The sequence below is a fragment of the Salmo salar genome, chromosome 08 (genome assembly GCF_965601325.2).
Source record: "Salmo salar chromosome 08, fSalSal1, whole genome shotgun sequence".
NCBI lineage: Eukaryota > Metazoa > Chordata > Actinopteri > Salmoniformes > Salmonidae > Salmo > Salmo salar.
In genome coordinates, this window is record NC_138298.1 from 23100519 (window position 1) to 23125000 (window position 24482).

Consider the following 24482-nt stretch of genomic DNA (forward strand, 5'->3'; position numbering starts at 1 on the left):
GTGTGTGATTACTGAAATGTTTTGAAGTGATTGCTTCCCAGCAGCAGATGTTAGCGGGTGCAAGGAAAGGCTTGTGTTACTATAGCGCCTAACAGTGCAGCAAAAATGTCTAACAATTAGGTCTACATAAATAATAATCAAAAACAAGAAATCACGAACGTCAGAACGAATCCAGTTGACAACCCAAATAACACTGTATCAGTAATACAAATGCAATCTATGCCTATATACACCAAAAATATATAGACTATTTAGAACAATATTGTAGAGACCTACAGCAGTCAGGGCCACAGGAAAACGTGTGGCGAGGAGGAGGCGGTATTTGCCACAGCACTTTTTAATCAAGTGTAGAAGCAACTGATTTAGTTTAACTAAATATATCGACGCTTAGCATTAAAAAGATTTGTCAACTCGCACACAATTTTATGTCCTTCATATCGGAGTGCTGCCGCAGCGCTTTGCGTGTCTTGATTCACAACAATCGCGATAGCTCAAGGCGCGCGCTCTACTTTCCTCTTGTATTTAGCAAGCTTGATAACACATCACTCCCCCTACACAAGCAATAACTGTTACATAAATGTACCAGTCTAAATACCTAAACATTAGCGATCTGACATGACGTATTGCATGGAAACGATACTATTTTTCAGTCTGATCAACTGTAGACTAGGCTACTAACAACAGCAGCTGCATAGTCTAGCCTACTATGCGCCCTGTCACTCTGGCCAGGGTAAACGAAGCGGTATTAAACGTTGTATATGTTATAGCCCATTTGTTTGTGAGAACGTGAATGGGATTACATTTGGTTTATCTTCAAACCTGGGCTGACTAGGCTATCTATACTTTTTCGATCCAAAATGATTAACGGGAATGAATAAACACAATAGCTGTCATAGACTGTGAATACATTTTTAATTAGGCCTACCATTGGGCAGTACTACACGATGCAAACCTGCATAAAGCCAACTCAGCCATGTGAGTTTTATTGTCCAATCATGTTGCTTTCTCTGTGTCTGTGTCTAGGAAACCCCCTAGTCCTTTAAAACGTAATTAATGTATAATTAATATGAACAAATACAAGGTTGCTGTAGTTTGACAGGGTTTTCATCCTCATCAAGGCCAGAAGTTTTTCCAGGAGTTTTTTTTTAAACCATTTGACATGATTAGAAAAACTCTGGTCCCATCATAGCCCATATGAAACCTTTTTACAACAGATTAATTACGTCATACCATTTAAGGTCCGGAGTTTTACTTGATTAGGTTACCAGATCAGGTAAAACTACGGGCCTCAGAATTGAATTATATTTTTGCCACGCTACTTTGGGACAGAGATGATCTCAATCATTGGGGTTGTGCTCTGGATACGTGTGAGAGCAATTGAAAGAGAAGGGGGTTCTATTGAAAATGTGGGAATGCTTATTTGCCAACGTCCTTGTTGAGCCATTCATGCACAAGCTTTGCACAATTTAACGGCATGGCTTGGTTTGGGAGGCGCCCACACTGTCATTGGGAAGATCTCAATTCTATATCCTCGCGTCCTCTCTCCTCGCCTCCTTCTCAAAACCCATTGGATGAGAAAGCCAGAGGTCCCGCCCCTCTGACCTTCTCCTCCAATGAGTTTTGAGAAGGAGGCCGAGGAGAGATTACGCGAAGAGTATGTATTGAGATTGTTCCATAGCGGCTTCTCTTATTCAACACCGGTAGTATAAATTCATTGGCCAAAGCGGATCGTTGGTCACACGCGTGGCTTGGTTCGGTCTTTTCTAGTACAAGAACGGAGAGGACTGTAGCATTTCAAAGTTTACAGGCGGGTATGTATCCGTTTTGCATGATATTTTCAGATTGGATATATTTTATTTTAGGCTAAATTTGCTACATCATTTGAAGGCTGAATGCCATGCATAACGGCGACGTGATCCTCCTCGTGAATTCTTTAGTATCATCCTGCTTCTACATGCTAGTATTATATAAAAAATAACGGGCGATTATCTTTTAGTTCCAGACGATGATTCAATTTTGTTCAAGTTTTTGTAAAAGACCCCACTCAACTGCATGCGTGTTTGGTAAAAGAAAACATTGACTTTGACCATTTTTGTACAATTAAATATTGTTGTTTACTTTACGTCCAGGAAATGAAGGCTACATACGTTTTTCACGCAGAAACAACCTAACGTTACTTAGTCATCCATGCATTGCAATCCCAGTTGAACAATTATGGTCACCCATTCAAACCGTTCAGAAATCATATTTCCAAGAATGGCTATCTTCAGTCATGGTAAAACATGAATATATCATTTTGTATTTTGTCACTATGATATACATTTGTAGCAATTATGCTAAGAGAGGGTGGGGAAAAAAAGTAAGCACAATGAATGTACATGTGGAAAGTGGTCCAACTAACTAAATTTCAACGTAGGTCTGCTCATTGGACGAGTATACTGTTTTCCAGTGTCTATACATTCCTATAGGATTAAATAGATACAATTATTTTGTTTAATTTGTCTTCAACAAGCATATGCATTTGAAAGCGATTGGGTGTCTCTCCTCACTCTAGCTTTTCTCTATTGCTTCTCTCTGGAGCGCTTCTCTCTCTCCGTCTCTCGAGCTTCTTTCTCTCTATGTACCAGTCCACCACAAAGGTCGCATGACATTCATTTAGACTGATCCTAATTAAATGTGCTCAGATATGCAGACAATGTGCCCAATGTTTCCACTTCTCCACATCTGAATGTATTGTGTAATGGTAAATGCGTATCACTCTTCCTAAAAGTCTGAAGTTTGTCTCTACAGTATATGCCTCCCTTAATTGAAGCGCTCAGATTCATACACCAAAGTATGTCCTAAAGGCATCAATAAAACACATTAAAAGTCCTTCTATTTATCCACTCTAAATCTCAAATTAAATGACACCCTATTTATTCTCCATACAGTAGTGCACTTCTTTTGACCAGAATCACTTTGGTCAGAAGTAACTCAATCATCAAGTTTGCAGATGCCACAACAGTGGTGGGCCTGATTTACCAACAACGATGAGGCAACCAACAAAACAAAGGAGCTGATCGTGGACTTCAGGAGACAGCAGAGAGAGCACGCCCCATCCACCCCGACGGGGCAGCAGTGGAGAGGGTGGAAAGCATCAAGTTCCTCGGCGTGCACATCACTGACAACCTGAAATGGTCCATCCACACAGAAAGTGTGGCGAAGAAGGTGCAACAGCCCCGAAGACCCAACAGCTTGGACCTTAAGACCCTCACAAACTTCTACAGATGCACCATTGAGAGTATCCTGTCAGGCTGTATCACGTCCTGGTACAGCAATTGCACCGTCCGCAACCGCAGGGCTCTACACTGCCTGCCCTACAAGACATCTACAGCACCCGGTGTCACTAGAAGGCCAAGAAAATCATAAAAGACCTCAAGCCACCTGAGCCACAACCTGTTCACCCGCTACCATCTAGAAAGTGGAGACAGTACAGGTGCATCAAAGCTGGGACCAAGAGACTGAAAAACAGCTTCCATCTCCATGCTATCAGACTATTAAATTGTCACCACTAGCCGGCCTCTGTCCAGGGCCTTCCCTGTGGCTCAGTTGGTAGAGCATGGTGTTTGCAACGCCAGCATGGTGTGTGCAATGCCAGGGTTGTGGGTTCGATTCCCACGGGGGGCCAGTACAAAAAAATGCATGGAATGAAATGTATGCATTCACTACTGTAAGTTGCTCTGGATAAGAGCGTCTGCTAAATGACTAAAATGAAAATGTAAAAATGTACCCTGCCCTGAACTTAAGTCACTGTTACTGGCCGACTACCACCTGGTACTCAACCCCGCACCTTAGAGACTGCTGCCCTATGTACATAGTCATTGAACACTGGTCACTTTAATAATGTTTACATACTGTTTTACCCACTTCATATGTATATGCTGTATTCTAGTCAAGGCTCATCCTATATAATTACTGCTGTACACACCTTTTCTATTCATATACTGTCCATAATGTCTATACACACCATCACATACATATATATTTATATTCCGGACTCTGACTTGCTCGTCATGATATTTCTTAATACCTTTCTTTTTATTTTGAGGGATTTGTGTGTATTGTTAGGTATTACTGCACTGTCTGAGCTAGAAATACAAGCATTGCGCTGCACCTGTGATAACATCTGCAAAGTATGTGCACGCAATCAATAACATTTGATTTGAGTAGTGCACTACACAAGGAAAATAGTGTATCAATTTCAGACCTATCCCTTGACCAATCCCCACAGGTCTCACCCCTGCAGATAATGACCGATCGAGCCAATCACATCAGCGTCGCCATGATTGAAGACGTCACGTCCACCAACGGGACGCCCAGGATCAAAGTCATAACCAGCAGCACCATGGTGGAGCTGAACAAGCTGCAGCCCCGGGGCTCCACGGTCAGTTTCCACAGCATCCAGTACAAGGTGAAGCTGAAGACTGGACCGCTCTGCAAGAGGAAGAACACTGCCAGGGAGATACTGGTGGACCTCAAGTGAGTGGAGTTAGTGGATCCTTTGGTCTCATGTACACACAGACACAAGGAGACAAACACACACTTTCAAAGATGCACACACACTCTCATGTATTCTACACACAGGCTTCCACCTTGAAACATGCCCAAACGCACAAGTTTTAGTGATACTAATTGACTAGTGGATGATTAAAGTGAGTTTGATCACATGCATACACACACACACACACACACACACACACACACACACACACACACACACACACACACACACACACACACACACACACACACACACACACACACACACACACACACACACACACAGTCCTGTGTGGCTCAGTTGGTAGAGCATGGAGCTTGCAATGCCAAGGCTAAAGGTTTGATTCCCGCTGGGGCCACCCGTATGAAACATTTATGCACACATGACTTTAAGTCCCTTTGGCTAAAAGCGTCTGCTAAATGGCATACAATGAGTAAGGTTACATGCACACAATAAGGTGATTATTGTGGATAGTCAGATTAATATAATAGTTTGATGAAAATGATTTCCCTAATAATCCTGTTTACATGGACACATCTGAAGTCAGGCTACCTGATGGCACTGTTAAATGCAGAAAATCGGCAATTAAAATGAACATTCAACCACAGCGACCATGTTATTTTTTGGAAGCATATTTGATTCTGAGTTGGGAGATATAAGGTTTGTATGTGAAAACTACTTCTAAGACTCATACATTCAGTTGTTCCAAACTCACTTCACTTGCGCTAAAGAGGGAGGCTCGCTCGGCTGGTGCTGGCACATGCGCAGATCAAATACACCGCTAGAACGCAGATTAAGGTGTTTACATGTCCTAATAATTCAAAAGATTGCTCAGAAAACCTTATTTTTTTTTTATTGGCATATGCTTACTTCGATTTTGACCTTACGCCGATTTTAAGATAAGCAGAGTAAGGTGTTTACATGGCTATTGCATAATCTGCCTACTGCCATTAATCAGTTTAATATCAAATTATTACTGTGCATGTAAAAATACTCAATAACTGGCTACAATAACACACACACACACACACACACGCCGAAATGCTAGTGGACCTGAAGTTAATATACACTTTGACCACCCAATTACATTTGGTGATTATGAAGCTAATACGATGTGGATTTATTGGCAGATTCACCTCTTTTTCGCTCTGTGTTGAGCTTGTTTGCTTATGTCTTTCTTGGTACAGCCTCAGAGTCATTTTTGGGGGTATCTTTACTTTACATATTTTTGACTACTTTTACTTCACTACATTCCTAAATAAAATCATGTACTTTTTACTCCATACATTTTTCCTGACACCCAAAAGTACTTGTTATATTTTGACAGGAAAATGGTCCAGTTCACACACTTATCAAGAGAACATCCCTGGTCATCCCTACTGCCTCTGATCTGGCGGACTCACTAAACATAGATGCTTTGTTTGTAAATTATGTCTGAGTGTTGGAGTGTGCCCTGCTGTCCGTCAACAACAAAAAAATGAGAAAATTGTGCCGTCTGGTTTGCTTAATATAAGGAATTTGAAATGGTTTATACTTTTGATACTTACGTACATTTGAGCAATTCCATTTACTTTTGATACTTAAGTATATTTAAAATCAAATACTTTTAGACTTTTACTCAAGTAGTATTTTACTGGTCGACTTTTACTTGAGTCATTTTCTACTAAGGTATCTTTACTTTTACTCAAGTATGACAATTGGGTACTTTTTCCACCACTGCCCCTTTACTAGTGAATTAAGGGAGTGTTAACAAATTAGGAATGCTTGTGAGTGTCATTGATGGATCTAACTCAATTATAGGAGATAAGTTTTCTGTCTCCAATGCTCATGAAGAGGTTTTAGGTGTGTGTGTGTGTGTGTCAGAGAGAGCGTGAAAGTGAAGTGAAACCAAAAGCGGGAGAGAGATCATTAACACAAGTTGACAAAACATACAGGCCTCTCCATTTGAGATTAGGGCTAGCATACTCAGACCACAATGAACAATAGTGCAGTGGAAAATTCAAATGTCTTTTTTTTCTGATGGCATTAAATGTACTTGACATTTCCCAGGGAGGAATGCGTAATTTCACACAAGTTTTGGTCCGTTTCCCCTAGTGTTAATTATATGATATTAAGCATGGTTTCTTGCGTGTAATCTCTTTGATGCACTGTGGAGCAGGCTGCCAAGGAACCAAATTAAATGCTGTCACGTGATTCTACACTACAAGCCTTTATAATTCAGCTTTTTAATTGTTTTTATATAACAGATGCTTTTTTATACCAATTGTGCAAATGTTCTTTGTGGAATCACAAGATGTGATTCTGTATTCTTGTTTTGGACCATTATACATTGGTATTGATCATTTCTTTCTCAGATTGTTGGAGGTCTTTGTGTTCAGCGTATTCTTTGTGCTGTTTGAATCGGTTAATTGGAGAACCAAACCTCCTCCTTTTCACTCTGTCACTTGTGATTCTTCCATGTGTATGACTATGCTATAGAGACAATGTTTACACATTAAAAACACAAGCCCTTGACACTTGATCAACTTGCTGGACTGGCGTGATAACTTTTGCCGCCGTATGTAATGGTTTGATAAGACATTTGCGTAACATTGTGAGTATAGAAAGTAGATGACAAAAATTCTTTGCCCATGACTTGAATGAGTGCTATAAACCTGTCGTAAGCATGTCATAAGGTGCTATAAATCTAGCATTTTGTTTGATGATAAAGTTATGTCCTATAATTCCTGGTCCTTAATCAGCTTTTCACAATTCTGAAAGTGGTTTATGGAGCAAAACACTTCAAAGTTCCTCTAATATCAAATCAACTTGTTTCCTTTTCATAGCCACAATTCCAAGAGTGCAGACCTTTTTATTGGTATTGATTCAATGTTAGGTTCATCTAGCTTTGATTTGACCGACTTAGTCCAACAGTTTGAAATGCTTATGAATGACATCCAAATCCATTTACTGATTTGCAACTGAACTGTAGGCCTATACTCTTGTTGATTTTTGTAAGTCTTTCATAATTTAGAATACAGTGCTACACTTCTCATTGGTATAAACATGATGTAACACAATGTGTGTTGATAACATGTTTATTATGGTAAATATGTGGAATGTTTCAGTGCATCTTAAAATATCTTATGCGTTTTGTCGTTGTCTTGCAGTGGCATCATGAGACCGGGTCTAAATGCCATTCTAGGACCCACTGGAAGTGGAAAGTCCTCGTGAGTATTGTGTTGATGACAACGGTTTATTTTGAAGGCATTACATTGCTTGTTACAAAAAAAAGGTCCCACAGGTTGCCATAGTGATTATTGATCTAACATTATGGTTAGGTTCCTGGATGTTCTAGCAGCCAGGAAGGACCCCTCTGGTCTCTCAGGGGAGGTGCTGATCGACGGGGCGCCACAACCACCCAACTTCAAGTGCCTCTCCGGCTATGTTGTCCAGGTAAGTCTATTGGCTACCTGTTGTAAACCTTATCGCAACATATTGTCGGAGACCATGGCACAGTTAGAAGAGCATATTCAATGGAGACATGTACAACACAACTCTAGGGTCCAACAGCAGGAAAAAAACAGTGTAGCTACAGTACTTTTTCAAAGCTCCTGACCATATTACCCCAGTCAGTGACCTCTGACCTTTGTCTCTGTGACCTCACCAGGACGACGTGGTGATGGGGACTCTGACGGTGAGGGAGAACCTGCGATTCTCTGCAGCGCTGCGTCTGCCCCGCTCCGTGCCCCAGAAAGAGAAGGAGGCCAGGGTCAACGACCTCATCACCGAGCTAGGCCTCACCAAGGTGGCCGACGCTAAGGTACGTTGTAACATAGACAGAATGGAAATGTTGAGACGACTGTTCAGGACTGAATTCATGATAGCATTATGAGCCTATGAGAGTCAAACCCATAGAATTAGGAATTTGAGTTTGAGTAGGACTAAATGCAGTTTAATAGGATCTCTATGATCAAACCGTCCACAGTATTTTCCCTTCACTATATACAGTGAGTATACCAAACACCTTCCTAATATTGAGTTGCACCCCCCCACACACAGTGATGCTGGACCATGTTGACTCCAATGCTTCCCACAGTTGTGTCAAGTTGGCTGGATGTCCTTTGGGTGGGGGACCATTCTTGATACACACGGGAAACTGTTGAGCGTGGAAAACCCAGTAGGGTTGCAGTTCTTGACAAACTCAAACTGGTGTGCCTGGCACCTACTACCATACCCTGTTCAAAGGCATCTTTTGTCTTGCCCATTCACCCTCTGAATGGCACACATACACAATCCATCTCACAATTGTCTCAAGGCCTAGAAATCCTTCTTTAACCCGTCTCCTCCCCTTCATCTACACTGATTGAAGTGGATTTAACAAGTGACATCAGTAAGGGATCATATCTTTCACCTGGATTCACCTGGTCAGTCGATGTCATGGAAAGAGCAGGTGTTCCTAATGTTTTGTATAGCCATTGTAGATGTGCAGTAAAATTGCTTCCTTCTCACCAATGTCTTCCAATGTCATTTTGAAGGTTTCAGGCCATCATGTCATACAAGGCTGTGGTACCATACAGCATATGATAGATGTTCAAGGGCTATCATGTGATGTGATTGTGTTCCTCCCCAGGTTGGTACCCAGATGATCCGGGGGATCTCTGGAGGGGAGAGGAAGAGGACCAACATCGGCATGGAGCTCATCATCGACCCCTCTGTTCTCTTCTTGGATGAACCCACCACGGGCCTGGACGCTAGCACCGCTAACTCTGTCCTGCTGCTGCTCAAAAGGTATCTGTAGCTCTAAACTGTTACTGTAACAGGCCTGTACGCTAGCACCGCTAACTCTGTCCTGCTGCTGCTCAAAAGGTATCTGTAGCTCTAAACTGTTACTGTAACAGGCCTGTACGCTAGCACCGCTAACTCTGTCCTGCTGCTGCTCAAAAGGTATCTGTAGCTCTAAACTGTTACTGTAACAGGCCTGTACGCTAGCACCGCTAACTCTGTCCTGCTGCTGCTCAAAAGGTATCTGTAGCTCTAAACTGTTACTGTAACGGGCCTGTAAGCTAGCACCGCTAACTCTGTCCTGCTACTGCTCAAAAGGTATAGCACTAATATTCCAAGAAGGAAAGCCATTTCATTTACTTTGGATTGATTCATAATGGGTGGGGTTAGTGGTAGGTATCCTACATTTCATATTTGATGCTTTTCTTATTCCCTTCCTGTCACGGCTGTCGAAAGTAGCAGACCAAAGTGCAGCCTGGTTATAGTTCCACTTTTTTTTTTTAATCCGTGAAACTTTGCAATACATAAATAACTGAAATGACAAAACAACAAACTGTGACGCAGAGAGAAACAAACACTACTCAAAATATAAAAACCCAGGAAGAAAAACCCCTACTTAAATATGATCTCCAATTAGAGACAACGAGGACCAGCTGCCTCCAATTGGAGATCAACCCAAAAAACAACAACATAGAAATAGAAAAACTAGAACTTAAACATAGAAAAACACATCACCCCCTGTCACGCCCTGACCTACTCTACCATAGAAAATAACATCTTACTATGGTCAGGACGTGACAGTACCCTGTTTAATTTGCACCACATTTGTCCTCTAAATGTCCTACCTTTCTTATTGGCTGCCCTGTTAAATGTAGACCTCCAGACCTTTTTTCATTGTCTTATCTCCTTTTAGAATGGCCAATCAGGGACGCACCATCATCATGTCCATCCACCAACCGCGTTACTCCATCTACCGGCTGTTCGACTCCCTGACCCTGCTAGTTAGCGGCAAACAGGTGTACCATGGGCCGGCCCAGAATGCACTGGACTATTTTGCCGACATAGGTAACCTTCAATATCAATACTACACACAAAGTATAAGGAGCTACCGTTGTTGTATTGTTTAAGAGATAAAGGAAGTTAGATTGATGTAAAAGTCCTGAATGGGACAGAGCAGAATAGAGATTGATATAGGGGAGACTAATGTTCAAATGTGTTGTTGTATCCTAGGTTACGCCTGCGAGGCCCACAACAACCCAGCCGACTTCTTCCTAGACGTCATCAACGGAGATTCTACTGCCACTGCTATGAACAAGATTCAGGGAGAAGGTCATTTTCACACACGCACACTAACAAACAGTGTGCAGTATATGAGTCCAAGTCTCGCAAGCACCTGAAAGGTGCCTTAGAGCCCTGGCAGCATAGTAAAAGAACAAGGGACCCAGAGCTCTAACACAAACATCTGCCCCTGGGTCAGTGAGATTAGGGGTGCAGGAGGCTTGGCGTTGCCCAGACAGGGACAAGGGTTGGAGGGAGCGAGTGGCTGATGCTGCAGCCAGGGCCTGAGGCTGGAGGCCAGGCAGTTGGATAACCCCCGTTAATCCTATCAGTTCAATGTGAAAAACCCTCTGATCTGTACTGGTACAGTAGGATTTGTTGGCCTTTGAGAGGCTATGGCTAATGCTAATAGCGACAGGCATACACTATTGGTGTGGATTGTGGAAGGAACCGTTTTGGTACAATGGGAGTAGTCAGCCGGATCTCGGACTGGACTTCAATGAATTTGTATCTGGGTCTTGTGCACCTAGGATAAGGGTGTTGATTGAAAAATGGGTTGTTGTCATGGGTGAATTAAGGGGTGATGGTCTCCAACCTTTAACAGTGTGTATTGACTCTTGGTTCTCTCCCATCCTAGACATTGACTTTGAGGAGCTGAGTGGCTCCAGGCAGACCATCGAGGAGCGTCTAGTGGAGGAGTACAGGAACTGCTCCTACTTCAGAGACACCCAGGTCGAGCTGGAGAGGATCACCCAGGGAAAGCAGTACACCACCAAGCCCACGTCCCGTACCATCACCTACAACAGCTCCTTCTTCACCCAGCTCCACTGGGTCCTAGGCAGAACCTTCCGGAACCTGGCGCTGAACCCCCAGACCTCCGTCGCACAGGTTAGAACACATACCGATACAGACGCGCACACACACACCGATACAGACGCACACACACACCGATACAGACGCGCACACACACACCAATAGTCACCGGATTTCTATTTGTGGGTTTCAAGTTTAAGAGGTGCTGTACCAATGACCCCTAAACTCATTTCAAACAGACCCCAGTGGGGAGAGGATTCTCAGAATAAAAGGGTAATGGATTTAGCTACGCTCCTATCACCAACAACCTTATGACCGGACTTACCCTCCGAGCAAGTGACTTGAGAATAGTATGATTTTTAATTGCAGCCCACGTACTTTTCTCCACTTCACAACAAGCTCTTTTGCGCTTAAAGGGTGATGCAGTTGGCGGGAGGAGGGAGTTCTGACGACTTAGTGCCCTCATTAGTCATCCTAGGCAACAACATGCCATCAGAAGTATCTCACTTCAAGAATTATTAACAGCTAATTGGCCTTGTAGTAAATCGACAATAATCCCAGGCTGGGGTCTGGATCTTAAAGGCTGGAGACCTAGCTAATCAGCTTTGCTGACTGTTGTGACCCTGCTGTTGCCTCTCCGGGCCTAGAACTGAAGTGATATCATATCTGGCCACAGCCCCCCCCCCCCCCCCCCCAGTGGGCCCAGACCTTTGTCACATGATCACACCATGACCCGCGCTGGGCTTCCACATGAGGGGCTTGGGGAATGAGGTGAAAAAGGCTCAACCTTATTAGCTTATCCTCTCACCCTGGGAACCGCGCTGGGGCCTGTTAGGCCTGTCATAAGATGTAAATCGTCAGGATTAAAACAAATGTCGCTCCGGAGATTTCACCCTTTCTCTCTTTGTTTTCTCTCTTTCTTACCCAACATGGACTACCGGTCTGTGGATGAGAATGGATGAGGGAGAGTGTGGAGAGCGCTGATTCGGTGTAGTTTGTGTGGGAATATACCTAGTTTTAAGAATGTCCACATTCTTAATGGACTAATCAGGTTCTATCAGGGTTCTTAATGGACTAATCAGGTTCTATCAGGGTTCTTAATAGACTAATCAGGTTCTATCAGGGTTCTTCATGGACTAATCAGGTTATATCAGGGTTCTTAATGGACTAATCAGGTTCTATCAGGGTAAGACCCTTTGCCTCTGCAAGGTCAGGTCACCTTTGTATTCATCATAGCATCTTACCTAACTGTATTTTAAGAAAATATGATTTTTTTCTTCTCTGAGAGAGCTAAACACTTTTTTCTATAGACCTAAAGAGATGTGTTTACATTAAAACGTGCCTGGACCTTTGATGAAAATGGGCTCCCTCATGCGACTGAAGTCTCAGTTGTGTAAGGCAAATTGTCAGACATATAAGATTGTTTACTCCCCAATGCCACGGCGCATTGCGGGTCATGATGTAAAATATGACGTTATGATTTGCTGACCTTTGACCTGGCTACTAAATTTACAATGTTTCTCTTTTGGGCAGCTGGGAGTCACCATTTTTCTGGCTCTTATTGTGGGCGCCATTTTCTTCGGGGTGAAGGACGACCAGAGTGGAATACAGAACAGGTGGGGGAACCATTTTTATAACAACACCTTAAATCCATCTCAGAATGGGCTGTAAGGTGATCTGATTTCGATTCATCTGTAGACTGAAACTGATGGGAACCCATAGGGCAGAACAACGGCAGTGTCTGTCTGTAAAGGTTAGGTTAGTAAATGACTCTGCTTTGGGAGAAAGATGTTATAACAGGATAATGCAGACATTTACACTACCGTTCAAAAGTTTGGGGTCACTTAGAAATGTCCTTGTTTTTGAAAGAAAAGCACATTTTTTTGTCCATTAAAATCACATCAAATTGATCAGAAATACAGTGTAGACATTGTTAATGTTGTAAATGAGTATTGTAGCTGGAAACGGCTGATTTGTAATGGAATATCTACATAGGCGTACAGAGGCCCATTATCAGCAACCATCACTCCTGTGTTCCAATGGCACGTTGTGTTAGCTAATCCAAGTTTATCATTTTAAAAGGCTAATTGATCATTAGAAAACCCTTTTGCAATTATGTTAGCACAGCTGAAAACTTTTGTTCTGATTAAAGAAGCAATAAAACTGGCCTTCTTTAGACTAGTTGAGTATCTGGAGCATCAGCGTTTGTGGGTTCAATTACAGGCTCAAAATGGCCAGAAAATATAACTTTCTTCTGAAACTCGTCAGTCTATTCTTGTTCTGAAAAATGAAGGCTATTTCATTCGATAAATTGCCAAGAAACTGAAGATCTCGTACAATGCTGTGTACTACTCCCTTCACAGAACAGCGCAAACTGGCTCTAACCAGAATAGAAAGAGGGGTGGGAGGCCCCGGTGCACAACTGAGCAAGAGGACAAGTACATTAGAGAGTCTTTAACTAGTGTATTAATCTGCTTACAATAATCAGGATTTTGCTTATTATTTTATTGGTACAATCACACCTGGGTTCAAATACATGTGTATTTGAGTTATGTAATATTTAGAAACGTATTTTTCTGTGTATTTGAGTATTTTCAAATACATAGCCCAAACATTACTTTTAATTGAGTATTTTAATGGTTATTTGTAAAAAAAAATAAAAAATTATAATAATTGTCTGCCAAATTGTATTTCAAATACTCAAATACACTCCCATTTATTTAACCCAGGTATTTGAAAATAGTATTTTAAAATACTGACAAATACTTTCCAAGTGTATTTCCAAATACATTAAAATCTTCAACAACCTGTCTTTTCAAATAAACTGTATCTGAATACTCACTTTGAATGTATGTGAAAGTAATTGAGATATTTAAAATAGTATTTGAACCCAGGTCTGGGTCCAATTAGACCTACAGTATGACTCCACTCCCTTAGTCCCTTTAGTCTGAAGGCCGATGGAGTACACACAGAGCAAAACATTTAGCATTCATTTCAATAGGGGTTTACCCCCTTTCATTCCATGCATGACTGGGCAGAACATAAGGATTTCATGTCATGACTTGATGTTTCCCCTCTTGTAGGATTGGTGCTCTTTTCTTCATCACCACCAACCAATGTTTCAGCACGCTGTCCGCTGCCGAACTCTTCATCACAGAGAGGAAGCTGTTTGTGTACGTACTGTAGTAGACCAGTGGCACCACTATAACCTGGTCTCTTTGAAATATAGAATATGGGGGTGTGAGCATGCGGGTCTGGCCAGATGAGATGTGTGAGACACAATTGTTTGTGTGTGTCTGTAAGTTGTTGTTCGTATGTATAAGGTTGGATCTGGAGTGGAGGAAAAATTAAGAAAAAATATATTATAAAACAACTAATCTCAATCTCTCTATTATATATGATTATGAAGACACTGTCTCTGCCTAAATACTTATCAGTATGAAATGGACCAACAAGCATTCGTTTACAGCTACATTAGGTTCACTGTTTGAACTTTGTACTTCTAATTATTCTGTAAATGAGCATTTTCAGTATGAAATACCCCGGCAAGCATTAGTTCCAAATGGCCCTAGCCAAGGAAGTTAGAAAATAAACCACTCAGTATGAGTTAATGTAGACTTCTTGTCTTTGTTGTCCCCAACAGCCATGAGTACATCAGCGGGTATTACAGAGTCTCGGTCTACTTCCTGTCCAAGATCCTGTCTGACATCATCACCCTGCGCACCATCCCCGCCATCATCTTCAGCTGCGTGGCCTACTTCATGATAGGTGGGTTGGATGCACAACATGGGAATGAGACATTTGCATTTATGAAGATTAAATTTGAATTGTCAAGATGGAAGGAAAGTAGAGAGGGACATAGAGTAGATGTTGAGGTAGCTAGCACACAAGCATTTCCCTGCAACCTTTATACCTGCTGTATAAACTGTGTACGTGACAAATACAATTAGATTTGAGACGGTAATGGCACAGACAGTAAAAGGTCAAGAAAGGTCAAAACTGCTCTCAAACCCTCTTTGCAGAGGGGCATGTACCCTACCACTCAATACCAGTCTCTGAAATGATCTTAACATTCAAGTGTGTGTCTCTCCTGCAGGTTTCAAAACCACTCCGGCAGCCTTCTTCATCTTCATGTTCACCGTGACCCTGGTGGCCTACACAGCCACCGCCATGACCATGGCCATCTCTGCCGACCAGAGTGTGGTGGCAATGGCCAACATCTTCATGACCATCAGCTTCGTCTTCATGATGGTGAGTGTAGGGACGAGGGTGCAATGCGGTGGCCACATGCGCGCGGTGGGGTACTCAGGGACGCGCAGGGTGCACCTGAGTTGTATTGCAATGCCAGTTATGGTTCAAGTTCAGCGCTGTCCCACTAGTATTATTTGCTAGTTATGTATAGACATAAATATAAGCTAGCGTTGCATACCAAGGTTACACATGGATATTACAGTGGGGAATGGCTGTCATCTTTTCTAGCCTTGGATTAAAGTGATGTAGGATCTGTGGTGTTATTGTCTGTCTTTCTGTTTGATCTTTAGATAGGTTCTGTGGTGTTAAGACTAAGATCAGATTAAGATCACTTTATTGGTCAATTGCAAACGAGGTCCAACCGAAATTTGACTTTTACCCTCACCCCTCTGAAAGACCCATATGCATACACGCCAGGTTTTGTAGATATGCGGGGGGCTGCCACACTGGGCGCCCAGGGAGCTGTTGTTGTGGGGGGTTAAGTGCCTCGCTCAAGGGCAAAACGGCAGGCAACAGCATCTAGGATTTTATACAGCAACCCTCCAGTTGCCAGCTCTCTTCCCGACAGATTTCTTCATGTCAGACCTGGGATCCGAACTGGCAACCCTCTGGTTGCTGGTTTGCCTCTTTAACGCTCCGGTTGCTGGTTGCTGGCACGCCTCTCTAACCGCTAGGCTACCTGCCGATCAACTCTCTCTGTGGCTGTGTTGGATCCTTGGGGCGATAACATTATTGTATCTTGTTCTGCTTGTTGGGCTCCTTCCATCTTACCAGGTCTGTCTGGTCAAATTGCAATTTAGGGTGGGGATCCTCATTGGTGAATTAATATTTATTGATGTGTTGTCAGATCTTCTCAGGTCTGCTGGTGAACCTGCCCAGTATCATGAACTGGCTGGCCTGGTTGAAGTACCTCAGTATCCCTCGCTACGGTCTAACTGTAAGTACCTCAGTATCCCTCGCTACGGTCTAACTGTAAGTACCTCAGTATCCCTCGCTACGGTCTAACAGTAAGTACCTCAGTATCCCTCGCTACGGTCTAACAGTAAGTACCTCAGTATCCCTCGCTACGGTCTAACAGTAAGTACCTCAGTATCCCTCGCTACGGTCTAACAGTAAGTACCTCAGTATCCCTCGCTACGGTCTAACAGTAAGTACCTCAGTATCCCTCGCTACGGTCTAACAGTAAGTACCTCAGTATCCCTCGCTACGGTCTAACAGTAAGTACCTCAGTATCCCTCGCTACGGTCTAACAGTAAGTACCTCAGTATCCCTCGCTACGGTCTAACAGTAAGTACCTCAGTCAGCCACAACCTCTTAATTGATCTAGTGAAATGTTGCCATACTGTATTAATTAGAATCATTTCTTCAACTGTTATAGTGCTATTCATTACATATAGAATTGTTGTAAATATTAATATATACAGTATGTTATTATATAGTATAATAAAACTGTATTACTAAGTATTGTAACGTTTCTTAATGACTAGGCCCTGGAGATCAACGAGTTTGTGGGGCTGAAGTTCTGTGAGGACCCTGCCATTCACACCACCATGTCTCCTGCCTCTGGCATGATGACCAACTGTAGTATGAACACTACTCACGCTCTCGGGATGTGAGTAACGTAACACACACACACACACACACACACACACACACACACACACACTGTGGAAGTTATCTTTATATTTTTTGCTTAGAAATAGTGATAGATGTTGGCTGACTTAAATACGGTTTATAGGGTATATAACTAGTATTACCAGTAGGCTACATACATGCTGTCATTAAGTGCAGTGCCTATGGTCACTGGAGTACCTCTAGCACCATCTACTGAGGAAGTCATTGTAGATGGAGCAGCGGTTGTGTGTTAGCTAGATCCCCTACCGTACATTAGAGAATAGCTTATTTCAATAAGGCATCATTACTGGGTATCAATAGCAGCGAAGGCTGAATTATTTGATACAATTAAAAAATATATATTAGAGAATAAACACAATTATCCTACGACGCAATAACATTTGATCCACAGAGTCCTTTTCAGCTGAAACCTCAAATTAGTTCAGGTTTCAGTCCGTTTCAAAACACTTTCTTCCTATTTAACGTGACCCAGCCTTGCCTGCCCACGGGATCCCATAGATACACAGTGGTGAACGTTTGTTTGGTCTTCTCTCCATCTCATTCCAGGTGCACAGGGGAACAATACCTGGACTACCTAGGAATAGAATACACTACATGGGGCCTATGGGAAAACCACGTTGCCTTGGCGATAATGACACTAATTTTCCTGGTCATTGCGTATCTGAAGCTGCGGTTTATTAAGAAGTTCACATAAGAAGTGTCTTACTTTGCCTTACAATTCACTCCTCTGTGGTTATATCAATGACAAACTGCCAGTAGTTTCTCTCTCCATACACATGAAGCAGTGTGCCTATGGTTTGCACTGAGACAGGTTAAATGGGTAGTTCAGCCAAATTACATATTCACATTCATTTCCTGGACAAGTGGAGACTGCAATCCACGCTTTGGCTTTGCTGAACTAGCTACACTAGCACTGTAAATGAGTAATTTGTCTGAACTGTCACTTTAACGTTCAATATCTATGCATGAATGTACGTTTTCACCACATGAATATTAATGTGGAATCTCTGCCCTCCAGTAGCCATTGTTCTCATGTTGACTGCTGTGTTTATTTAGTAGCATTTGTTCCAGTCTAGTACGAGACTATGCCTTGGAATTTAGTTAATCGTTTCTATTTATAGAGGAACTGAACTCATTTATTTGAAAAATTATGTTGAATTATGTTTATATGTAAAAAATTATGAATGACTTTTATTAGTGCTTTTTTTGTGTGTAATCATTGAAGTGTTTGTTTCTATTGTGTTTATTACCTTTATCTATACTAGTTTTTGGAAACAATGCTTTTATAAACATTTTCATGTAACTGCGAGTGGTAATTATGTACCTACCAACGATGTATAGCCAAAATCAATGATACCAACGTGGTTCCAATGGACCATATGCAATAAATGCCTGACTCCTTGAACACATACAGAGGCCTAAATGGTCACCTTTGTGAGACTTTTTGGTGACAGAGCAGGCGACTCGTCTCCAGAACTAGGCATTTAGGTCAATAGAGGGTATAATCCTATTTAATCTCACTTAATCCCCCAACATATATCAACTCCAATCAAACTGGTTCAATGTACACGACAGGTCCATTACTGACACCTTATATTCAAGGTTTAGAGTCACTATCGGTGTGTTCAAACATATCAAACAACGACCCGGATTAAATTGACGATTTTTTTTTAACACACACCACTTCATCGTTTTAGCATCACAATACACTTTATTTTTCACACCTTTGATATACAGTATGTAACCACAAAAAAAAAGTACAAAATAATAACACTACAAAATACTGCAAGGCAGCATACATAATAATACACACAAGGATCACATGACCCTAGATGCACTCCGAATCGAAGTTTGTTTCAAGTTACAATATGTATCATATTATATGTTTATAAGAAGGGTGTTTTGTAAGTCATTACAAAGTGATATAGATGAGTAATTAAGACAAGATGAGCCACACTTGTAACTATATTAAAATGACAAAAAGGAAAGCAGCAAATGAACGATCGATGACAAATTTTTTTCCTGTGGAATATCAAGATGTGCGTGCGTGCATATACGGTGAAATCAAAACCAAAAGTCCTTGAGCTACGTACCAGCACATGAAAAGCAATGATAGGCCGTGTATTCTTAGAATATAAACAAAATGGAAATAGCTTAGAGGCTAATTCATTTACATCACATGTAATATCTCCAATATAATCAAAACCTTCATGTACCCTTAATTGTGTCCAGCATCTTCATGTACCCTAATTCTTCGGGCCTTCATTTTAAACGCTACAATCATGTACTTGTGCTTGCACTGTAAGCTTTGTAAATGTATCAGGTCATATTTTGCTTGCCTTAAAGCATGTACCCATCTTATAGATGGAGTACGTAGGACTGTTTTCAGACTATATGAGTCTATTGGGTGGGTTTCACTCACACTCTTGGATAGCTGAGGTGCTGTGCACGTGACTTTGCCATTGTGGTATCATATGTAAAGATTTCAAACAAATACAGAGGGATGATGATGGGACTGTGTACTGGTATATAATGTAGAACACAACCAGAAAGGACATTTACACAAGGATATCTTCATTTGTGCGACAACCTATTGTGCCACAACCAATGAATACAACCTCGTACCTCACTAAAATGTCTCTTAAAGTTACCCTTAGCCATTTTGGTTGCTCTCCGATAGGTCCAAATCCTTACTTAAAATTTGATTCCGTAACTTGGACTTCCATGATAATCTTCCATTGAGGTCAAATGGGAACATTTTCAGAAAATTCAAATTGCATGCACACATCTCAAGTAAGGATTCGGCGCTTAGAACCTGTAAAAATACTAGAATGTCCCTTTCTCGTTACCGTGCAACTTTCTGGTGGGTGGAGTTTTACACGTGGCCACTCCCATTACCCCCAGCGTCCGCCCCGTCAGTAGACAGGGAGGAGGAGGGGCGGGCGCTGCGGGGGCGTGGTTGGGCTCCTGGACCAATGGCAGTGGTGGGCTGGTGATGGCTGACCTGTGAGACAGTGTCGTCAGACTCCCAGCGCTCTAGCTCCTCCCTCACCAGCCGCTCCATCTGCTCTCTCTGGACGTCCATGTCCCGACCCTGCCTCTCATCCTGGGGGAGGGGGAGAGCGGGAAAGGGAGAGATGTGATTTTATTAGTATCTTTTAGTCCTCATTTGGACTAATCTTCCAAGAGTCCTTAAACATTTTCACATATAACACACTGTTACAAACAGACATAAGACACTAACATATTGACCAGATAAATAGCCAAAGTCTGAGAGAAGGGGGGACAAAAGGGAGAAGGGAGATGTTGGATCGAGAGAGATGGACAGAAAGAGGGGAAGGAAAGATTTTAAAAAGTGTTTGGTGTGGGCGAGATGGGCGTATGTGTGTGTGTGCGTCCATGTACATTCTGTCTCACCTCCAGCACCCCCTCCAGCAGTTTTCCCAGCACGTCTCTCCTCTTGAGCTTAGCTCTCTCCATGGCCTCCAGCTTCACAATCACTGCATCGATCTTAGACACTATACTACCTATGGAGTGCTCCATCCGGTCAACACGACGCACCAGCCTGGAATAGAACAGAACAATAAATGTCAATAACACGTTTATATAACATGCTATATCCATAGTTACGACACATGATTTAAAACATTAAAATATCAGGTACATCCTCTGTCGGAAACACACAGAGGACCTTTCAAAAGCCCAATACTTCAACTTGGCTGGTAATAGAACTCGACCTACACTTGAAACTCTTCGTAGGGCACGCCTCCTGAGCTGCTGCCGCGGCGACGGGAGCTGTGACCGCTGTCCTCGTCGTCATCCTCCTCAGAGTCGTCATGGCTACGGGGGAAGCTCCGCCCACTGGTGGGTCTGGGCAACGAGCTGCGCTCCAGATCCAAGTCCTCCTGGCCATATGTGCAGAGACACACTGAACATCTGCAAACGTGTGTGTGTGCAGCTCATTGCCATGTGTGTGTGTGCGTCCACTCACTCTCTCCTTCTCCAGGTCGTCCCTCATCTGCTGGTGTTCGTGCTCAGTCAGCTCCTGGTCCCCACCGTGGTCATACTTGGCAAAGATGGCCTCAATCTCCTCATCCGTGTGGCCCTTTCTAAACACACAAACAACAACACATTTAGTTGTACTATTACATGTCACGTGTGTCTTGATGTCTTTCTTCGTATGTATGTATAAATTATTGAAATAGTGTATGTTTATGAATTAGTGAAACCCCAGTTTGGTTTCAGGCACTGCAGCGGTCACCCTTTGAGGTCCTGGCGGAGCTCGCCGAAGTTGAGTTTCCCACCGGCCTGGCGCAGACTGTCTGAGATGTCATCCACAGTGGTCTTCTTCAGTCTCAGCTTCATCAAGGCTTTGTTACAGCCCTGCAGGGAGAGGAACAACACAAAGACAATCTCAAGGACACCTATCAACACTGAGGTGAATGTTGTCATTTTCATTCTGCAGTTAGCAGTTATTCAGTACACGTTGATAATATTCAACAGTAACGTAAACTTACATTAACTTGAGTCTCCTTTTCAATTGAAGTCTTTACTTCATAGAATCTTAAATATGAAGTTGCTATGATACAAGTCAGCTTGCAGTTGTTTGAAATACTCAGCTACAATGACGCGTTAAGGGATCACATACACCTACTAGAACAAATAACCCCACATACCATTTGGGTCCGTACCTTTTTAATGAGGTCCGTCATCTCCATCTCAGACCTCTGCTGGGACATGTCTGCCTTCACCTCCGAGTAGGTGTCATTGATGATGGCCAGGAACATATTCTACAGGGAGACAAAAGACAAGTCAGAGCAACCTTTAATCTCTCGAGATAATGTAGATCAAATAGTACAATATAAATGTCTATCAATATACCCACACATTTATCAATGGTAGTATATCAAAACTCACCATGAGGATGAAGAAGATGAAGAAGACGAAGGTGATGAAGTAGATGGGTCCCAGGACTGGGTTAGCCTCCTCTATCTCTGAGAACTCAAAGTCTCCCAGGATGATGCGGAACTGGGTAAAACTACATGGAAAAGAAGGCAAGAAGAAGAAGCTATGAAGAGGCTAAGATGAAGCTGTAGGGGTGTGTTACCATTGTAGTTCCAATGGGTCAAATTCCAAACAAAATTTGAATCAATCTGGGAGCCCTGGTTGTATATGGGGAACCTAAAGAACTGAGAATCTTAGAACCTGGGTTGATTCCAATCAAACCAATGTTACTTACATGCAGGCTTGGAAGGTACTGAAGTCGTTGACCTGGGTGCCAAACACCAGGTAGGCCAGCTGAGCGTAGGCCAGGAAGATGATGAAGAACATGATGGCGAAGCCGATGAGGTCCTTGGCACAGCGAGACATGGTGGTGGACAGCTGGCTCATGGTCTTGTTGAAGTTGATGAACTTGAAGAGCTGAAGAGGAGAGATGAGCAGAAACCCGGTTAGAATTCAAGTGTCTTTGAATAGCATTATCAATTCTATGTCTTTTTTTATTTGTAATAAAATCATGCTAATATAGTGTCCCTTTATGGGCGCATACTTTGGCTTCTGCCAACAGGTCTGAACCTTTATGGCACAGGTAGTAGTACTCTCATCCTGTAACCAACTGCAGAGTGTCTGGTTCAAGCTCTGCACCTGGTCAATTCCCACTCAATTGCTTCATTCAGCATGTCAATCTACCATGAAGCCATTCTTACCTTCACCCAGGAGAAGAGGACGATGACTGCGGCCATGTTGTTGAACGTAACCTGGAGGTGTGCCAGAGGCTCGAAGCTGGGGTGGGCGCTGTGGTTCTCCAGAAGGTCTTTGAGACGATTGCTCACCACGGACGTTCTGGTGATGTTGATGATTATGGCAGAAACACTCAACTGGAAAAAGAGGGGGATATTTGGAATCTCAATACAACAATATTTGGATCACAAACCTCTTCCCTTTGTTCCAATGTCTATACTAGCCTACCACTTAGAATGCATGTTCATTGCACTACCTCATTCTTAGTATGCATGCTAGTGTGGATACTGGAACAGAGCCCTTCTTTACTTGGGTATTTCAGGGAGACTCCAACCCTTCCTACTCCCTGCTAGGGCGGCCATTTTGAATTACGTACCACAACGATGAGGACGTCCAGGCAGTTCCACACGCTCTTGAAGTAGCGCAGGCGGTGGATGCGTATCTCCAGGGCCTCCTCCACCACGTAGTACAGGATGAAGAGGCAAAAGGCCACCTCACACACCCCGACAAAGTAGTCCCAGCTGGACACGTATCGAATCAGACGCACCGTCTGAAACTGCCAGGAAGTGACTACGCCTCCTGTAGCGGGGAACTCCACCACCAATCTGAAACATTCAATTCAGTTCAACTGTATTTATCCCCGCATTTAAGCAGACAGGTTCAACTGAATGAACAGGAGATATTCAGCCTCTCTATGGTGAAAATCGAGGTTCAATGACACCAGATTGTGGATGAGGATGGTAACTAGAGAACTCCCATTGGATTGCATGAGTCATTGATCCCAACCATGGACGTGTTGAGAGCCTGAATTGAACCTATGTATCACCTATATAAATCAGTGTGAAACAGTCCTAAGTAACATGTAATATGTATGTAATAACTCTGGGCTCTGTACCTGGCGATACAGAAGAGATTGATGTTGCCGTTGTAGACAGAGAAGTCCAGGAAGACGGCTCTGGTTCCTCTGTCCAGCCACAGCTGTTGTTTTAGGGAGCGTAGCAAGCCTGCTGACTCATCTCTGGAACGGGCCAGGTCCTGGTAGTACCCCCCTCCACCATAGGTAGCCACCTGGCCCCAGTAACTACTCCCATTCAGGCTGTTCTCCTCTGTGTACATCCACCTGGTGGAAAGACAGACAGACAGTCAGACTCATCATAGAGCCCCAGTGAAACAGTTTGGCCTGGTATTCACTGGTGGCTATAAGTGAGTGATGTTATACGCCATACTTTTATCTGGTGGACAGCATCCATAATGTGCTTTCAGTTAACACTAGAGCACATGTTGCAACTATTGCTTTGGTTTAGTCTCTAGCATTACAACCAATTGTAGCTTTATGGTTGCTTTCTTATACGTTAACATTTAACTATAATGTACATCTAACAGTAGTACATAGTAGTTTAGTAGACGTACGCAGTTCCGTTCATGGGGCCAAAGGGGGCGCTGTCCTCGTTGCTAGGGGTGT

At 42.8% G+C, this 24482-nt stretch overlaps 2 protein-coding genes across 5 annotated transcripts in view; one reads left to right on the forward strand and one right to left on the reverse strand.

The window, feature by feature from the left end:
• Nucleotides 1-1692: 1692 nt before the first annotated feature.
• On the forward strand, nucleotides 1693-18690 carry abcg2 (ATP binding cassette subfamily G member 2 (Junior blood group)). Of its 3 annotated transcripts, XM_082978165.1 has the most exons (17): nucleotides 1693-1811; nucleotides 2931-3709; nucleotides 4271-4518; nucleotides 7690-7749; nucleotides 7861-7975; nucleotides 8190-8342; nucleotides 9153-9310; nucleotides 10218-10369; nucleotides 10535-10633; nucleotides 11220-11470; nucleotides 12929-13011; nucleotides 14479-14568; nucleotides 15039-15163; nucleotides 15492-15646; nucleotides 16494-16583; nucleotides 17134-17258; nucleotides 17828-18690. In XM_082978165.1, the coding sequence occupies exons 2-17, from the start codon at nucleotides 3599-3601 to the stop codon at nucleotides 17973-17975; spliced, it is 2163 nt and encodes a 720-aa protein (XP_082834291.1). In that variant the 5' UTR covers nucleotides 1693-1811; nucleotides 2931-3598; the 3' UTR covers nucleotides 17976-18690.
• Nucleotides 18691-18972: 282 nt separating this feature from the next.
• The window catches only part of LOC106610283 (polycystin-2), a 19993-nt gene continuing 14483 nt past the window's right edge, over nucleotides 18973-24482 (reverse strand). Inside the window, exons 4-15 of one of the 2 annotated variants that reach the window (XM_014209555.3) lie at nucleotides 24431-24482; nucleotides 23916-24140; nucleotides 23397-23625; nucleotides 22987-23157; nucleotides 22521-22702; nucleotides 22199-22319; nucleotides 21973-22071; nucleotides 21543-21664; nucleotides 21273-21390; nucleotides 21023-21183; nucleotides 20699-20846; nucleotides 18973-20387 (exon numbers count right to left, since the gene is read on the reverse strand). The exon at nucleotides 24431-24482 is cut by the window's right edge and continues 199 nt beyond it. In XM_014209555.3, coding sequence (XP_014065030.1) covers nucleotides 20157-20387; nucleotides 20699-20846; nucleotides 21023-21183; nucleotides 21273-21390; nucleotides 21543-21664; nucleotides 21973-22071; nucleotides 22199-22319; nucleotides 22521-22702; nucleotides 22987-23157; nucleotides 23397-23625; nucleotides 23916-24140; nucleotides 24431-24482 — 1859 coding nt within the window. In that variant the 3' untranslated portion in view covers nucleotides 18973-20156. Of the gene's footprint in view, nucleotides 20388-20698; nucleotides 20847-21022; nucleotides 21187-21272; nucleotides 21391-21542; nucleotides 21665-21972; nucleotides 22072-22198; nucleotides 22320-22520; nucleotides 22703-22986; nucleotides 23158-23396; nucleotides 23626-23915; nucleotides 24141-24430 lie in introns of both variants that reach the window. The other variant, XM_014209554.3, reaches the window with a different exon arrangement.